Source organism: Aricia agestis, chromosome 21 (assembly GCF_905147365.1).
Source record: "Aricia agestis chromosome 21, ilAriAges1.1, whole genome shotgun sequence".
In the NCBI taxonomy this organism is placed as follows: Eukaryota; Metazoa; Arthropoda; class Insecta; order Lepidoptera; family Lycaenidae; genus Aricia; species Aricia agestis.
This window is the reverse complement of record NC_056426.1, coordinates 722,792-741,435: the sequence shown is the minus strand read 5'-3', so window position 1 is coordinate 741,435 and position 18,644 is coordinate 722,792. Positions and strand designations below refer to the sequence as shown.

Here is an 18,644-nt window from a genome sequence, read left to right as displayed (position 1 = left end):
ATTGAAGTGACTAAATAAGTATGTCACCATGGCAACGTCCATCGCTATCCCGCCGCACAAACAATGGTCACCGTCAGTCTCGAGTTGTAATAATTTGCTATTGTTTATTCAACAAATGCACTTATCAATATAAAAAGTACCCAGTAGCCGATTCTCAGACCTACTGAATATGCATATAAAATTTGGTAAAAATCAGTTAAGCCGTTTCGGAGGAGCACGGTGACTAACATTGTGACACGAGAATTTTATATATAAGATTATTGTTCGACGTGATTGCTCGATCGAGTAAAACCGTATGTGAGTACTTAGCATATAATAATTAGCATCGATCTAATTGATGACAAACACTTATTTTCGGTATTAGTATGTATAGGAATTAGTTGTTACCTGAAGAAGCCGTTGTAGGATCCGGTCATGAGCCGCTGGTCGTCACCGCTCCAGCAGCACTCGAACTTGTCGAATATGCAGTCGTTCTCGTACAGCGAGCACAGCTTCGAGCGCAGGTACTCGTGCACCTACAATTGAGACACTTTAGTGTATCTGGATATACAGTGTGTTAGTGTAAACACCGTTATCCTTGTAACCATCAAATGAGCCCGTCAAAATGAATAACTTTTTCTATGAGAACAATGCTGGGAACTAAAAAAAATCCGTCTTCATACCCATACAAATTGCCGATCCGGGCATCCGTATGTGTATGAAGAGAGCATTTTTTTAATACCCACAATTATATTCTACTTATACAGATCTGTTACGTTCATACTATTTTCCGGCTTAAATCTCTTCCGAACGACATTGACAAATTTGACAGATAAGTGAAACAAAAGATACGAAATGCCATTTACATAAAAGAGACAGACTAAATAAAAGACGACCCAATTGGGTCGTATTTGAAGCTTCACAACGCGCGCGGTAGTAATATATCTGCTTTGAGTTTTTTATTATTATATTATTGAATACCCAGCATTGTTCTCATAGAAAAAGTTGTTCATTTTGACGGGATCATTTGATTGTTTCAAGGATAAGGGTGTTTACACTAACACACTGTATAGGTTAGGTTACGTTAGCAATTCAAATGTAGTAATGTAAATATCAATATCAAAGTATGAACATTGATAGTGATATCAGAACCGTTCTTATTACAATCGTCATCAAGGCAAGGCAATGGGGGGAGGGGGGAGCAATGGGGCAATATTCTTTGTGATTCAATATGATTATTGACTAGAAAAAAAATAATCATTATTTGTTTTCTATTGACTAGAAAACAAAAAATAGGATAATATACTCACTGGATATGTTTCTACGGGTTTCGTCTCCATTCTGAGATCCCAAACTTTTAAACCTAAGTAGTCCCGCGACATCATATACCTGAAATTTTAAATTAAATGATTAGTTATTTACTACTTCTGTTTAATGTTAAGCTAGGGCAGGGATGGCGAACCAATAGTAAGCGTACTACCAGTGACACGATACATAAAATTTAGAGCTTCTGGGCATAAAACTAGTATCAAAATTATATTACCAAACATGAATGTTATAATAGATCTACCGTGACGTGTTTATAGAGACTACCGTGATATGAAAGCATTCCTAGATTTTATTATTTTGCACCTCACGCAGTAGCCTTCGGGCTACGATCTCCGCCGGTTTTCCCCGAGACCTCACCTGCCACTGTTGCTGAGTTCCACGTTACTGATGGACCACCTGCCTCCGCCGGTTTCTAATGATGCTCAACAGCCGCGAAAGTTTCTTCTAGCTAGTCTCCGCCGGTTTTTCCCCCGAGACCTTCCTCAAGGTACAACTTCCGTCAGTTTCCCCTCACCTGCCGCTGTTGCTGAGCTTCACGTCGCTGATGGAGGCGATTATCTCGCTGAAGCAGGGCCACCTATCTCCGCCGGACACCGACACTACCCACCTGCCGCTGTTGCTGAGCTGCACGTCGCTGATGAAGGAGATGATCTCGCTGAAGCATGGCCACCTATCTCCGCCGGAGCCCGGTACACCGACACTACTCACCTGCCGCTGTTGCTGAGCTTCACGTCGCTGATGGAGGAGATGATCTCGCTGAAGAAGGATCGCGCGTGGGGGTCCTCCGGCTCCTCGAACAGTTTAGCGTGCCGGTCGCACAGCGCCGCCGCCCGCATGTCGCATAAACGGATAGTACCTGAACATACAGATAATGTTATCCAATATATAAAATTCTCGTCTCACAGTGTTTGTGCGCGAACTCCACCAAAACGGCTCAACCGATTATAATGAAATTTTGTCGATAATCGATGAAATTGATTCCTAGGCAGTTGACGGACCTGCTGGTAGAGGTGCGGTTGGTTCTATCGTACCCGCAACTCTGCTTTAAGCGATGAGTGGAACACCATGGGGTTTTAGTGGGTAGACAGGAATCCCACATACCCCGGCCGATATCCTCAATTTGCCGGGGATGCGTAAAGCATTTCCCCATGTTAAAAAAAAAGACAGTTGACGGACCTACGTCAATTGGTCGGATTGCGTCAACTCAATGTTAGCTGTGATCTGTCGGCTGGGTTTGACACAACGCGACCAATTTACGTAGGTCCGCGATCTGCCTAGGAATCAACTTCTCTGGTTATACATAGAGGGTTGGGCACTTCGCATGCAGATGGACGCGTCTAGTTAGTCAGGACTACCGACCTGTGTAACAGGGACAGGCAAGGAAAAGTGGCCAAATACAGCAAAAGGATAATGACATGTAGAAGCAAAAAAGGGAGGTCTTTGCCCAGCAGTGGGAGACTAACGGCTGTTAAAACATAGAAGTTACTACTTTGTTCAGTCCCACCATGTTTGTTCCTTCGATCGTTAATTCTTGGAAATCTATTGTTATTCTATTGTGTCTCGCTCACCGGTGAGCTTATCATCAAGCCGATGGGTTAAGACAATCCAATAAAATCTTATCAGTACAGTTTTAGAGTAAAGAAGTATGATATGGATGGTAATGGAGAGAGGGATAGACAAGACACACTTTCGCATTTATAATAATAGTGTGGACTCATTTTATAACCAAGAAAGGGAGATACAGATACAATGAGAAACGAAACACATTTTTAATAAAAACACTTTGTCTGAAATCTTGGATAGTTTATCATGATAGAAGTTTAAAAATTGAAAAATATAGTTTACTCACCCTTACTACTAGAATATACAAAGAGATTACATTCAGTCGGGTGGAACTCCGCCGCCGTGATCACCTGCAAACACACACACACATTATACGTAAGTGCAGTAATGTAGTAGATGAAAACACTGTTGTTTGCAACTTACAACCAATCAGACCCATTCAAAACATTAAGGGCCTGTTTCACCACTTCCTGGCTATCCACCAATTAACTTGACAGATCAAGTATGAAGAATCTGTCAAAAAAGTTGTGAAAGCCTATTAGGCACTTTATCAGAAAGTGGTGAAACAGGCCCTAATTCAAGTTGACGTTTAGATTGTGGCGGTACCCACAATTCGCCTAACAATCCTGCATCGCGCTATCGAAGTTTCGGAGAACGGCAAGATATATACAACGTCTGAGATGACGTCAGTGGGCTTCGGCCTGACCGAGCATGCTATCTCTCTCGGTTGGAAGATCTTCCTTTTCGGCCGCCACTAACAACGTTAAAAGATTTTGGTACTTCGAACTGACAACTACAGTACTCCCAAATTATTAATGCGCATGCAAATCTTCGCTAACTGTGGTAGTCACGAAAACACCCGAATCTATAAACGTGAGAGCCCGAAACAATGCACTTGCATTTTGCACCTTGTTCAAAGGAAATAGAAGTAAATGTCATATAGCCGGTGGCTGTCCCATAAAGTTAATATACCTAGCGGAATAGAGAAACAAAGGTCTGAGCAAGAGAGATGTCACTATCAGTAACACTGCGTGGTAAAAAGAGACGTGTGATACATGACAGCAGCACTCTTTTTTTGACGTACAGTCGGCACGTGCCGCACGTTTACAATTTAATCTCATAGAAATCATGTTCAATCATGCTTGTGTAAGTGTATACGTACAGTCTGTCAAGAAAGTGAAGAAATTAAAAAGTGGCAACATCGTAGTGTCATCCCTTTTTTCTTAGATTAATTTGAAAGGGATGACACGACGATGTTGCCACTTTTTAATTCCTTCACTTTCTTGACAGACAATACACATATTTTTACACACAGATGAAACCAATTTCGGTTTCGTTTGACAGCTCGAGATTGTTGCTCTATTCCGCTAGGTATATAACTTTATGGGCTGTCCGCTGTCGCCGGTCCTTCAATAAGTGCTATAACTCACCGGGAAGCCATCGCGGCGTTACCATGGTAACGTCCAAGCAACGTCAGGCGCCCCTACGTCGCTGCAAAGCGCTGTTTTTCTTAAAGTTAATTTTAAAACAGCGCTTGCAGCGGCGTCTTTCGAGTTCCGACGCTCGGGAAATACGATCGCTGCCGAAAAATTACGAAAATTTCTATGCGCATTATCAATTTGGGAGCACTGTACAATGTACATTATTGCTGTACGGGCCGTAGCACACGGCGACTTTTTGTAGCGATGCAAACGCGCGATCGTCTCGGGCGACAGCGGGGAGAAAACGGAGTGACCCCCTCACTCCTCTCAGATATTTTTATTAGTGCTGTTAATGGAATTGCGTTTGTATAGTGTCTGAATGAGCGTCTCCCCTGAAAACTTGACTAAATACACATGATAGAGGTGTTGTCGAGTGCACCAAAGATAAATCATTTATATGGGAGAGCCATGCTTCGGCACGAATGGGCCGGCACGACCGGAGAAATACCACGTTCTCACAGAAAACCGGCGTGAAACAGCGCTTGCGCTGTGTTTCGTCGAGTGAGTGAGTTTACCGGAGGCCCGATCCCCTACCCTATTCCCTTCCCTACCCTCCCCTATTCCCTTCCCTTCCCATCCCTACTCTCCCCTATTACCCTATTCCCTCTTAAAAGACCGGCAACGCACCTGCAGCTCTTGTGATGCTGCGAGTGTCCATGTGCGACGGAAGTTGCTTTCCATCAGGTGACCCGTTTGCTCGTTTGCCCCTTATTTCATTAAAAAAATCTATACATTGGAACGCACCGCGCCGCTCTCGCCCCGCTGCCCGCTGACTTCGAGACTGGAACCTCAGTAGTATTGTGGCGGTACCCACAATTCGCCTAACATTCGCGCATCGCGCTATCGAACTTTTCTAAGTGCGTCGGTATATATACGACAGCTGAAATGTATCACGTGGGCTCCGGCCTGACCGGGCATACCACCTCGCTCGGTCGGAAGATCTTCCTTTGCGGCCTCCACGCATTTATCCCACAGTATTATCCTAAGGTCGGTCACCGGTGCCACTCACCTCAGTAAGCTCCTCCATGTTAGCCGGCTTAATGTCAACTATGTTGAAGCTCTGGTCGGTGATCTCGAGGTGCCACAGGTTGACGCGCAGATCGTCCGCGGACAGGTACGTCTCCTGGTCCGAGTTCAACGATATGGAGTTTATGTGGTACGTGTGCGCGTTGGCGAATATGCGTCTGGAATATACAAATGGTATGATTACTATAAATCTAAATAAATAACCAGGGCAGCCCTGGATTTATCTATAGGCAGTATAGGTCATTATTTAATGTTGAAAAGTTTGTGGACCCCTGACTTAAGATTAGTAGCTGCTCATTTAATTATCATTCATTGTGTGCTCAACACTTTAGCGTTCACAATCATGAGACAAATATTATGATCGTGATGTTGACGGGCAAATACCATATTAGCGAGTGCCTGCCATTTCTGTTAATCGCAGGTGTTCAGAAGACGAAAATGTGTTTTAGCTGTAGTATAGAACGGCCGTAGAGTATGTACAAATTCAACTACTACTTTTTAAGGGGTTTGAGTGCAGCGAGCGAACCAAGAAATTCCGTAACGGAAATAAACCCGTTATCGGGTTGCCTCTAACGTCGTTTCAGTTCGGCAGACTTCGGCACGTCGTTTGCGCGCGTGCGATTAGTCGTATGCTAATTATACTTGCATAAGTTGATAAAAAATGCTATGCTTTCGCACTTTTCTTTCACTTACGCCTCTAGTCCACCGACGCTGCGAACTGCGAAATATCTGCGAAACTATAATAGAGCGAGATGCAATATAACGCACTGTCGTGTGGCGAATGAGAAACAACAAATCGGTTCGCCGCTGTTTCGCAGTTCGCAGCGTCGGTGGACTAGAGGCGTTAATCAATTATATCCCGTTTCCACAATTACGCCATAGAAGCTCGATAGCAATATTTCTAGTTTTCTCACATTGTGTTGATCCACCATGCACCATGCAGTCCCGCAGCAGATCATGTCATTGACATTACTTTGAAGTGTGTTATCTAGCTGGCGGTTAGCGAGCGGTTACGCGGCGCACATTCTAGCGTGCGTCCGCAGTGCAGCCGCAACGCAATCGCTTCGCCAGCCTGCTAGTGTGATAAGGTCCTTGTGGGCTTTATCAGTGCTTGTATAACTGCCTTAGGTCCTGTACAAGAGTCTTAGGACCTGTATAACAGCCTTAGGTCCGTTATAAGTGCCTTTGGTCCTGTATAAAGGCCTTAGATCCTGTATAAGGGGCTTAGATCCTGTACAAGGGTCTTAGGACCTGTATAACGGCCTTAGGTCCGGTATAAGTGCCTTTGGTACTGTATAAGGGGCTTAGGTCCTGCATAAGGGACTTAGCCCTTAGTCCTGCATAAGGCCCTTAGGTCCTATATGAGGGACTTAGGTCCTGTACAATGGTCTTAGGACCTGTATTACGGCCTTAGCTCCGGTATCTTGTCTTTGATCCTATATAATAGCCTAAGGTCTTGTATAAGAGGCTTAGGTCCTGCATAAGGGGATTAGGTCCAGTATAAGGGCCTTAGGGCCCGTCTAAGGGGCCTAGGTCCTGTATATGGGCCGCAGGTCCTGTGGTAGTACCTCGGCGACGCCTCGACGACGAGGTCCGCGGGGCGTACGGTGGGCACGCGCAGCTGGGTGAGGCGCTGCGGCTCGCGCGCGCGCCCGCCCTCGTCGCGCGTGTTGTAACCCGTCACGCGCTTGTCCCGTTCTGACACCTGGAACATTAATTGTATACTATTTAGATGATGAGTTATAATGCAGCTGTATTATACACATCCTCTTACTCATAAAAAATGACACACAATAAGGCCGCTTTTTCTGTCATACGCCTCAACGCCCGCGCGCGGTTCTGGTCTGCATGGAAGTTGTCCTGTCATACGGGCAACACTCGCGTGGCCAGGAGCTATGTCAGTTTGTCACCCGCATCCACTGACCTCCATTATACAAGTACGCTGGACATATGGTACCCACTTGCTTTTTGTGCCTATTTGAAGCGAAATCAGCGCCCCCAATGCGGGAGAAGAGAACTAAATTTGACGTAAAAATGACGTTTGAAAGTCGCCATATTGGCGCTGATAGCAGTAGTGGGAGTACTTGGAACTAATACTAGTGATGACAACCAATAACGATTAAGCGGCCATTTGCAAGTTACGTCAGATTTAGTTCTCTTCCCCCGCATTGGAGGCGCTGATTCCGCTTCAAATAGGCACAAAAAATAGCTGTAATTTCAAAGGGTATCAAAGGGTATATAGGGTAGTATAGGGTAGTAAGTACAGCGTACTTGTATAATGGAGGTCAGTGCCCGCATCACCATGGGCTGGGCGTAGCCACACTGGGGCAAGCGCCTAACTGAACAAAAAAAAATTTTTTTTCGACTAACTACAATCATAATATCCGTAAGAAAGTTACACAAAAAAATAGTGGACAGGAAAAAAAAGTGCGATCAAAACAAATAGTCCGCACGATTTACGCGCGCATCGCAGCGTAGCGTAGTGTCATCCCTTTCAAATCAATCTAAGAAAAAAGGGATGACACTTTTTTTTTTTTTATGAAATAAGGGGGCAAGCGAGCAAACGGGTCACCTGATGGAAAGCAACTTCCGTCGCCCATGGACACTCGCAGCATCAGAAGAGCTGCAGTTGCGTTGCCGGCCTTTTAAGAGGGAATAGGGTAATAGGGGAGGGTAGAGATGGGAAGGGAAGGGAAGGGAATAGGGGAGTTTAGGGAAGGGAATAGGGGAGGGTAGGGAAGGAAATAGGGGAGGGAAGGGAATAGGGTAGGGGATCGGGCCTCCGGTAAACTCACTCACTCGGCGAAACACAGCGTAAGCGGTGTTTCACGCCGGTTTTCTGTGAGAACGTGGTATTTCTCCGGTCGAGCCGGCCCATTCGTGCCGTAGCATGGCACTCCCACGTATAAAACTACGATGTTGCCACTTTTTAATTTCTTCACTTTCTTGACAGGCTATAATTGTTTATTTTGACTGCTGCCCCACCTGAGCCCAAGGCTGGCTACGCCCATGCGCATCGCAACTGGATCCGCACGCGGGTAGTAATTCGCATGACAAGAAAAGGGCTCTTAGTTACACAATGTTTTCGTATAAGTTATGAGTTATGACATATATTTTACATTATCTATGAATATGACTTTGATAGATTTGATTTCACTCTGTAAATATTCTTGCAAATAAAACTATATGAGATAACATTGTATATTTATCTCACAACAAGTTATAATGATGCGGATCTGAAGGTAGACCTAATAAATAAATAATATCTACATTCTACAGTATATTTTCGTCTTAGCTGTTTCTTACAAAGAAATGCCTACAGACGCCCGGAACGTAAACATCATCATGGGGTTCTTGTGTCTCAGCCGGCGGATATTGTTGATCTCCTCTATTTCGTGGAACCGTCTGCCTGTCTATCTGTTACCTCTTCAAAGCCAATCCGCTGAACTGATTTTGACGAAATGTGGTATGCAGATACTATGATATAATAATACTCCCCACACTGGTTTCGGTGATGGTGGCCGGTTTCATTGAAATCAGGCCTGTTACGCAGGAGTAATTTTATAGTGCCCAAGTGTGTGCGCAGTACACAAGAGCACTCTCTATTCTTTCACTCTTAGAACCCAGTGTGACGGGCGACCGACACGACTGGCGAGAGATCAGGCGCAGGACCGACTTTTCACATGCCCATCCGACGCATGGATCATCTTACTTGTCAGACAATCAGGTGATCAGCCTGCACTGTCCTAACCAAACTTGGAAATAACATGTTTCCAACGCGGGAATCGAACCCACGACCTCCAAGTCGGGAGCCACGCTCTAAACCACTAGACCACGGAGGCGTCAAAAAGATACTATGATAATGAAGACATGTACAACCAACCTTCCATAACTTGATGGTCTTATCGTTCGTAGACAGGAGGAAGTGTGCTGGGTTCTTGCGTCTCAGCCAGCGTATTTTATTGATCTTCTCCTCAATCTCGAGTGACTTGAGGTAGTCGAACTCTGGCTCGTGGGACTGGAACGTGGAGTACACGTTGTACTCCCCCTTCTTGGGCACGCATTGCTTGGACGCTGGGTCTCTCTGGAAAGTGATGATAGTTGATATTAGTTTATTGTATTGTGGAGTTTTATTTGCATTGGAACTTATTATGTTGTGGAGTTTATACTTTATGATATGAATATGAATGTGATGTAGTCTACGAATAATAAAAACTAAGGAAAAGTAACTCCGTCAAAAAACATGCTTCACAATACTTGTCAAAAATGTGTTAGGTACATATTTCAATACATTTGCAATATTTAGATGGCCTTGAGCGGTAGTTGGCTGATATTACATGACAGTTCGAAAGGAATCACATTTAAAACGGTAATAGTGTGGAGTTACGTTTCCTGAGTTATTAGTTTTTCGTAGGATGTAGTGGTAAATGTGGTATTATGACTGAATGACAAATCAAAAAACTTTTCAATTCAAAATAAAACTGTTTTAAGTCTCAACAAATAGACAAATCTTAGAGTATAGGTCCTTAATTTAAAACATTTCAACAGTCTGAGTTGTGTTTAATGGTTTGTCAAAAATAATGGTTTTGCCAACTTTCGCTCTATAGTGGTACGGAACTCTTAATGCGCGAGTCCAACTGGCACTTGGCCGATTTTTGTAATCCACAAAACCATGGGCGTACCGAGGGGGGCAGGGGAGGCAGGGAGGGGGGGGGGGGGGGGGGCAGCCGCCCCCTGGATCATGTTGACGTCCCTATTAAGTATATTATCTAGTACTTTTTATCTATAAAAATTAAAAATTAAGAAAACGAATTTTTGCCATTTGTACGCAATACAATATTTATACTGGCCCAGAACCTGGGTGCGCCCATGCACAAAACTATGTAAATCCACGATTAACTTTAAAACCTCGATCGTGGGAATCGCAGACAATAGATTTTCAATTGTTATGCGACAGCCGGGTGCCGCTTGGGGATTGATGGGTTAAGTGACTCATCTAAGGAAACATAAAATTCTTAACTTCTTATTTTGTCCGAGACACTGTTTTGACTTCAATCGAAGCAGATTTATTTATCCTGTGTAATGTTTACATACGTCGACCCATATAGTCGCGTCACTACCTAGACGCCCCAGATATTTATCTATTGATTAATGTCCTCGTTGACATTGTAAACACTGCATCTGATGATGATTAACGTCGGTCGATTGAGACCGGGGGCTCGAGCGCATGTTAGCGTTAATTGAAAATGGTATATGATCTACCTCATTTAGAATACATAGCGTAAATGTTGTATATAGGCTAAATAGCTTTAGACCCAGTTTCATCAAGCAATGTTAAATAAATAACGGCTTGTTAAATCAGTTAACGGCCTGTTAGAGCTATCGAGCGTTCCACCATACGCTAATGTCATGTCAAATCGCCTAACACGGTGTTAAATTTTAATTCCTGCTGGGGAGGTCCGTTAAACTTGCACATTGCAATTTCGTCGCCTTATAACAAGAACGAACGAATTGAATGTTTTAACGAACTCGTTGTTTACTTAACGTTGTATTTACTAATCCGCTGTTAAATTTTTACTGTGGGACATAAGTATTTTAACAGTCTGTTTAATTTTCCAAGGTCCGTTAAGTAATGCCTTGTTAGGATTTAACAAACAGAGGTTGGTGAAATTGGGTCTTACTCTATTAATCAAGACAATTTTTTTGACCTACTGGCTACATATTTTTAGATAAGTTTCTTTCTATGGAACTAGTATAGACAAAACGACAGATTGATAACGGAAATCTGTAATTCTGTCCCCAGATAGAGACAGTAGACAAATTTCTATCATGCGCCAGAATACAAACACTGACAGATGTTAAAGACAAAATGACGGACTTCCTTTGTTGTCTGTCACTGCCTCCTCTCATGTAGAAAGAAACCCCTCAAGGATGAAATGAAGGGCGTGTTTCTCTCCCTTCTTCCCAATCTCTCTCTCATTGTCCCCATTTTTGACGACCTCTGTGGCTCAGTTGGTGGGCTGTTGGTAGCTCAAGCCGGTTCGAATCCCGCCGAGGGAACAAAAAAGTTTTGAAGGTTCCTGGATCATGGATGTGAATTAAATATGTGTATAATAATATAATAAAAATCTTAAATATATTATGTATAGTATAAAAGTATTAAACATATTTCCGTTGTCTGGTACCCGTAACACAAGTCCTTCAAGTACTTACGTGGTGTGAAGCGTCCATAGATATTTATTTATTTATTTAAATCAGGCTACGTAGGCCCATACAATATATACCTTAATGACTAACATACATAATAAAATTAAATTAAGAAATTTAAAAAAACCCCCGCCAAAACAACTTTAAAAAGTAATGAAATAATATTTACTGCCTTTAAGTTCAAATAATTCCTCACTTGTGTAAAGTAATATTTTAGTCCATACTTGTTGTCACGGTGTGTCGGGGGACCGCCAAGTAAACTACAACCTACAACCGCCAAGTCGCTGATTACCTATCTCGATTCAGATCGCTGTAAATTGATCCTTAAACTTGTTAAGTGAAATTAAACATCTACATTAGCGGTCCCCCGACACACCTTGACAACAATTATGGACTAAAATATTACTTTACACAAGTTAGGAATTATTTGAACTTAAAGGCAGTAAATATTATTTCATTACTTTTTAAAGTTGTTTTGGCGAGGGTTTTTTTTAAATTTCTTAATTTAATTTTATTTCATACTTTTTAAACTTGTGTTGGTTATAGTGCAGAATAATTCCTATCAACAGAATCATATTCTCATGATTACCATCTATCAATGTCCTTTTCGATGAGGCCGTTAATATGAACCCAAACATGAAACCTCCACTTTGGGTTCATAAGAAGCTCGGTTCCTATAGAATCCAGGTGATGCTGCAGCAGCAGCATGTAAATATTTACTGTTTATACTTTATCTACTTCTTACTGGTTGTCGCAATTAAAATGAGCCCAAACACGAAGCCTCTGCTCTAAGTTGGCGAGGAATTGGTTATTCTATTGATTACCAGGTGATGCTGCAGCACCAGGTCAACTTTCCATTATTATGTGTATACGTATATTGTATATGCACAATTGTCACGAACTAGAATGAAATATAAAACCCATCAAACGACTACAAGTTGCTAACGCTCTTTCATGAACCAGATAAACCCTGATTGTCCAGCACTGAGCAGGCTGATGATGATGAACTATAGCTAAGAACACTCTCGATCATGTCAGCTTTCAAACAAAAAAAACTAGATCAAAATCGGTCCATCCGTTTGGATGCTACGATGCCACGGACAGATACACACACAGACAAACAGACAGAAAGACACGTCAAACTTATAACACCCCTCTTTTTTGTCGGGGGTTAAAACTTATATAAACTTAACAACTACACATTATCACAAATTAACGGCGACGTGACGCGCGCTTCATTCCGGAGTCTCCCCCGGAACCTTCGGTAAACCACATCAGTCGGCCAGAATTCCTCCGCTTCAAAGGTCGGGAGAAGATGCGTCGGTACTCTCACCACAAAGGAACTGAAGTTGACCTTGTGGCGAGACTGCAGACGCTCGACCCTCATGTGGAGGGATGTCTTCTTACTGATGACTTATTATATTATAGATATTATTATTTCTCCATCCCTCCCATCCTCCCTTTCTCTCTCCTTCCTCTCTTTCTCACCTGGAAGATGACGACGCGGCCGCCCTTGTCGCCGGTGGCGAGCAGCTCGCCGTCGTGGTTGAACTCCACGCACGAGATGAGGTCGGCCTCGGTGACGTCGTCTTCGAGGGTGCCCTTCACCTGGCTGAAACACCACGTCGTCTCGCCACCATTGCCTGCAACACCATCATCGTCAGACACAGCCCAGACATGGAGAAGGAAGGAAAAAATATTTTCTTTTCCTGTCATGCGTATTATCGCGCGCGAATCTGGCCTTGTACCATCAAACTGGGCCCATACCACGAAACGGTTTTGAGACTCAAACAATCGGACGAGAATGCCACGTCCTGCTCTAACAACGTCATTTGACGTTTGTTACAGTAGGACGCAACAGTCTCGTACGATTGTTTGAGTCTCAAAACCGTTTCGTGACCGCGCCCTTTTTCGAAAGTAACAAACGTGAAATGACGTTGTTAGAGCAGGACGCGGCATTCTCGTCCGATTGTTTGAGTCTCAAAACAGTTTCGTAGTATGTCTACTGGTCCGCATGCTCCTAGCTGCACGCGTGTTGCCCGCATGGTAGGATCTATGATCTGTGAAACGACACGATGCGGGAAACTTGCATGCGGATCAGGATCCGCGTGCGGGCGGATGACAGAAAAGGGCCCTTAAATAAGTCAACTAGAACTAGATTAAAACCGCCCAAATCGATTAACCAGTTTTACTGTTTGGTATGGGGATAGTTTCGAGTCCCGGGAAAGGACATAGGATACTCTTTATGCAGGAAAATACTAAGGGAGATCGCAGACGGCACACTTTTTGTGCGATTGAGTCTGTGGCGCACATACAGTCGGCATGGCGCGGCCATGCAGATTGGCCCCTAATACTAATATTATGTCCTCTGTTACCTAAAGAAATAAGACAGACGGACATAAACCGTAGAATCTTTAAAAGGCGGGAAAGGGAATAGGACACTCTTTATCCCGGTTAAATGTACGGTTCCCGCGCGATAAACTAGTTTTAGCGGAGTTACAGGCGACATGTAGTACGTTATAACATAGTGATTACTAATTAGTAGCATGCGACTTGCGAGGCTAGCGCAGGGTCATTTCTAGCGCCGTTATGGTGTCAATGGAAAACTCTGGATTCCATCTCATTGACAGAATAAACCACATTCTGCTGTACTAATATAACCTTTATGCCGACGATGTAAGGATCTCTCATATATAGAGATAGGAAAAATGAATATTACTACGTACAAATGGCAGGCTGGTAGATTTTATCGTACCCGCCAACTGTCTAAAGCGAGTAGTGGGGCACCATGGGGTTTTAGTGGAGACTGCGTAGGCCGTACACCAGGGGAGTCCCACAAACCCCGGCCGTCGGCCGAATCCCCGATCCGCCGGAAAAGCGTATACATGGAGAAATGCCCCATGTTGAAAAAAGCTCGGGCGCGTGGGGACACGCTATCAGACGGATACTTATTGGTAGCAAAAAATGGAAAGGGCGTAAGCAACAAAAATGGTTTTTGTCGAGTAATTTAAAAACCATATTATGCATTTCATATACGCTATCGGCAAATTAAAGTGTATGCTTTAACCAATCTATGTACAATTTTTCGAAGCTTAAATCACTCTCCTCTGTTGGCAAAATAGGAATCCCTTTTTTTACAGAGGTCTTTTTCTTTTTGAATATTCTTTGTTATAAAAGTTGACCAATCGTTTTATGCTATGGGTAATTCAAAGACAAAGAAATGATGAATACTGACAATGAACTTTAATTTCTTAGGGGAGGGTAGGGAAGGGAGTAGGGTAGGGGATTGTCGTATTTTGGTCAGATTATTTACTGTGTGTGCTAATAGCGCCCTCTGCTCCCACCACGGAGCTCATACAAAGAGGAGCTGGCCTAAGCAACTGTGCACTGTGATTTTCAACTAGGTCCTGACGTCATCATTGTGGGCGGGGCTTAAGTCAGTACACTTTCAGCGTTTGTCAGGTGCACACGTAACGAGACTCCCAATAAATTGGTGTTTTCTGCGTATTTAACAAGGAAAGGATGAAGTATTGTGTTTTACAATGTCGAAAACACTCAGACAGACGTTCTGATAATATAAATACAATCACATTTCATTTGGAAATAATTTAAAATGTAATTTAAATATAAAAGTTCTAGAACATTTCAGCTTTCAGCGTTAATTATACTACTTGACACTAGGTGTCAAGTAGTATAATTTTTGAAAGATAATACAGACGTAAATGCGTATAATTTTGCATAAGTTTATTACAATAATCATACTTGAATACTGAAAACCGTTATACACTTAGTCTTAAACACATTTAATAGCTAAAACCGTGATTATATAGCTTTTATTATTTTATTACTTATAAACCGCCATCTGTCGTCACCTATGATAACTATTTGAAACGTAAAAAATATCCAGGGCCGTAGTACGTCCCATAATATTCAAGACAAAACCACATCTAGTGTAAGATAGTTGATAGTTTTGCTTTTAGCCGATAGATGAAATATTGAGGAGTGGGCGGAGCTTGACACCCCCTCACCCCGCAAATTGTCACGCGTCGTTTCATAAGGAAACTTGATTACAACACCTCCTCTTAGTATTAGCTCCGTGGCTCCAACCTTTGCGTAACATTCCCTATTGCATGTACTTCTAAATTGCAATATCAACCAACACAATCCCATATTTATAAAGTGTTAACCGTTAACAGTAAGTTAAACTAAGTTTAAACTAGTCTATTCTAAAGAGATGCTTGATTAGTAAACAAGGGTGAAAAAAATATTAGAGAGGGGTAAATGCAATGTACTCTACGACTACAGCACATACTAGTTCTCGCAACGGTTTATACTAGCCATTCTCAAAGTGTGTTCCGTGGAGCCCTGGAGCCCCAGGCAAAGGCCTGTGGGGGCTCCGCGATACATAAATTGTTTTTAGAACAGTCTTTAGACACCAGCATGGACAAATTCATTCAAAGACAACATTTTTAGGAGTCCGTCCAAAATGTCACTACATAAAAGGGTTCCGCCACCAAAAAAGTTTGAGAACCGCTGGTTTATTATAGTTAATACAACAGTGAGACATCAGTGTAATTGTAAAAATACTTGGTTATTAAAAAGTAAAAACACCTCCTAATGGATCACAATGAAGACTGAACATCTGCAATCTGCATTCTGTATGTACAAGACCAAAGAATAAGTGTTTCAAATTAATGAAAGAGGTGTGTGTTCAGTGGAACTCCTCTCATAAAAGTGACTAACAATGAACACACCATATTATGATATTGGCCAGTTAAGCCAAAGGCAGGTTACTTAAATAGAAAGAAGGAAAGAAAAAATAACATCTCTGTACAATTAAACATCTCTGTACAATTACAGTTACACTGACGACTTTCTTCAAATTTAATTATGAATCAACAGACTAATGCAATACTTTTTTTAAAATACTACATAACATTTAGGCGGATCGCAGACGACAGACTATCCGTGACGCACTATTTAGTCCATGGAAATAGAATAATATTCTATTTCCACGGCCTAATGCTGCATATTATGCAGTAACGCACACGACGAGCAGCGCGGACGTGTGCGTTACTGCATATAATTGCATACATTCTATTTCCACGGACTAAAAAGTGCATCACGGATAATCTGTCGTCTGCGCTGCGTCTTAGTATAACGAAAATTTTGTTGTACTTTTTGTATTGGTGGTGTACAATTAATATTGTTTCTTTGTAGCCGACTTTCAAAACTTCACTTTACATTAGGATGTTTGTTTTAGGAATCATTTGCTGCAAAGTGATTTAAAGTTGTAAATATATTTCTGTAAATTTTTGGTTAAGTTTGCAATAATAATTTTGTACCTGCTGTTATTTAAATGTAACTATGTATTGGATGCTATCACACAAAACCTTTTGGATGCGTCACACAACTTATTAAAGATTCAAAACTAATTTTTTTATGACCTAACTATTTTCAATTATCAAGCTTACCATAAAATCGACTATCCTCTCTTTTCCTAAACAATCTATTGTATACATTTCTGACTTTCTTCATATAAAACACTATATACCACTTTAGAAATCTTAGCATTTTACACACATAGAATAGCCGATAGATAAAGATATCTTTCGTAAATTCAATCTTTTACTGACAACTAACAAAGAAAACTACTTTTGTTTAGTGTAAAAAATAACATAAACCAGTTGTTCCCACAGTAGCATAACAATAGATTTTGAAGATCATAAAATATTAATGATTATTATCAGGTGAAAATAAAGGTTTGCTTTCCCACATAATTACATTACTGACAGAATCATTACTAGAATATTGTGTAAAGCAGCCATTCTCAAGGTACAACTGCGGGGTCCTGGGGCTCTGCAAAGGCATTGAAAGGGTACATGACTGTTTTCTCTGCTGTTGGTATATGACTGTTTTTAGAAATGTCATCAAACACCAGCATGAGACAATTTTTTATACAAAATTTTCCCTTTTGGGGGGTCTATCAATAATGTCACTTTATAAAAGGGGTTCCCCCACCGAGAAAGTTGGAGAACCACTGGCCTAGAGTGTAGTTTAGAAACAAAATAATCAAAATCCTTTTATAATTATTTAATTATTTGATTTATAAAGTTGTAATTTTGCACAAGTAATTTATATTAAATCTTACTTCAGTTACTATTTATTAATTATTTAATAATTTATTAATATTAATAAAATATTTATTTGTATCATTTGCACAAGTAATTTATATTAAATCTTACTTCAGTTACTATATATTAATTATTTAATAATTTATTTATATTAATAAAATATTTATTTGTATCATTAGAGAATTGTTATCATAAACAACAGGTTTTTAATATTTGTAAAATAAAACAATACAACCATGCTCTCATTCTTGTCTAGGCTTATTTTTGTTTTAAATCCTTTTGTAATTCATGTCCTTCCTTAATTTTGTTTGTCTTATTAAAATCTTTTCTATCTCTAATTTTGTTTATTTTGAATTTAATATGAAATTAAATATGGAATACGTACAATCACATCTCGAGTACCAATGCGAACAGAATATGTCCTGGCGCCAATAGCTTATATGATGACTGGACCACGAAATGTCTCTTTTTCTTATCATTTTACTTTAGATTACATAATTTACTTTAAAAACACACAAACAGTGGTAAATCTGAATAGAACTGAGCACAAAAGTGGCGTAAAACTGGTTTCCTGAAACTCAACACTATTGAAATACACTTTATGGTGCTTAGCTAGGAATAAAAGAGTTCAAATTACAATTCTAAGCTCTGTTATTTTATTTAAGTGTATAAAAGGCATAAATGGTAACACATACTTTAATTAAAGCAGCAACACAGTCATAAGACAATATAAATTCATCATTTTATTATCACTTTTATTTATATTTTTTTATTTCTATATTATTGTTAAAAACAATTTATTATTTATCAAAACTGACAGCCATTATAAAGTGTATTGTTTTCAATAAAGAACCAAAGCATTGTAAGTTATTTAAAGTATTTCTGTTAAATATGGCTTTGTCTTCTTGTCTGTCATTGTGTGATT

The 18,644-nt window shown here is 41.1% G+C and overlaps 1 protein-coding gene across 5 annotated transcripts in view; it reads right to left on the bottom strand.

The window, feature by feature from the left end:
• Positions 1–18,644, bottom strand: part of LOC121737817 (protein phosphatase PP2A 55 kDa regulatory subunit) — a 57,934-nt gene that overhangs the window by 4,154 nt on the left and 35,136 nt on the right. For 4 of the 5 annotated variants that reach the window (XM_042129526.1, XM_042129528.1, XM_042129529.1 and 1 more), the window contains 8 exons: positions 13,074–13,228; positions 9,262–9,462; positions 6,947–7,083; positions 5,362–5,536; positions 3,158–3,221; positions 2,017–2,164; positions 1,290–1,368; positions 388–515 (listed from right to left, as the gene is read on the bottom strand). In XM_042129526.1, the coding sequence (XP_041985460.1) occupies positions 388–515; positions 1,290–1,368; positions 2,017–2,164; positions 3,158–3,221; positions 5,362–5,536; positions 6,947–7,083; positions 9,262–9,462; positions 13,074–13,228 (1,087 nt within the window). Of the gene's footprint in view, positions 1–387; positions 516–1,289; positions 1,369–2,016; positions 2,165–3,157; positions 3,222–5,361; positions 5,537–6,946; positions 7,084–9,261; positions 9,463–13,073; positions 13,229–18,104; positions 18,233–18,644 lie in introns of those variants that run through there. The other variant, XM_042129527.1, reaches the window with a different exon arrangement.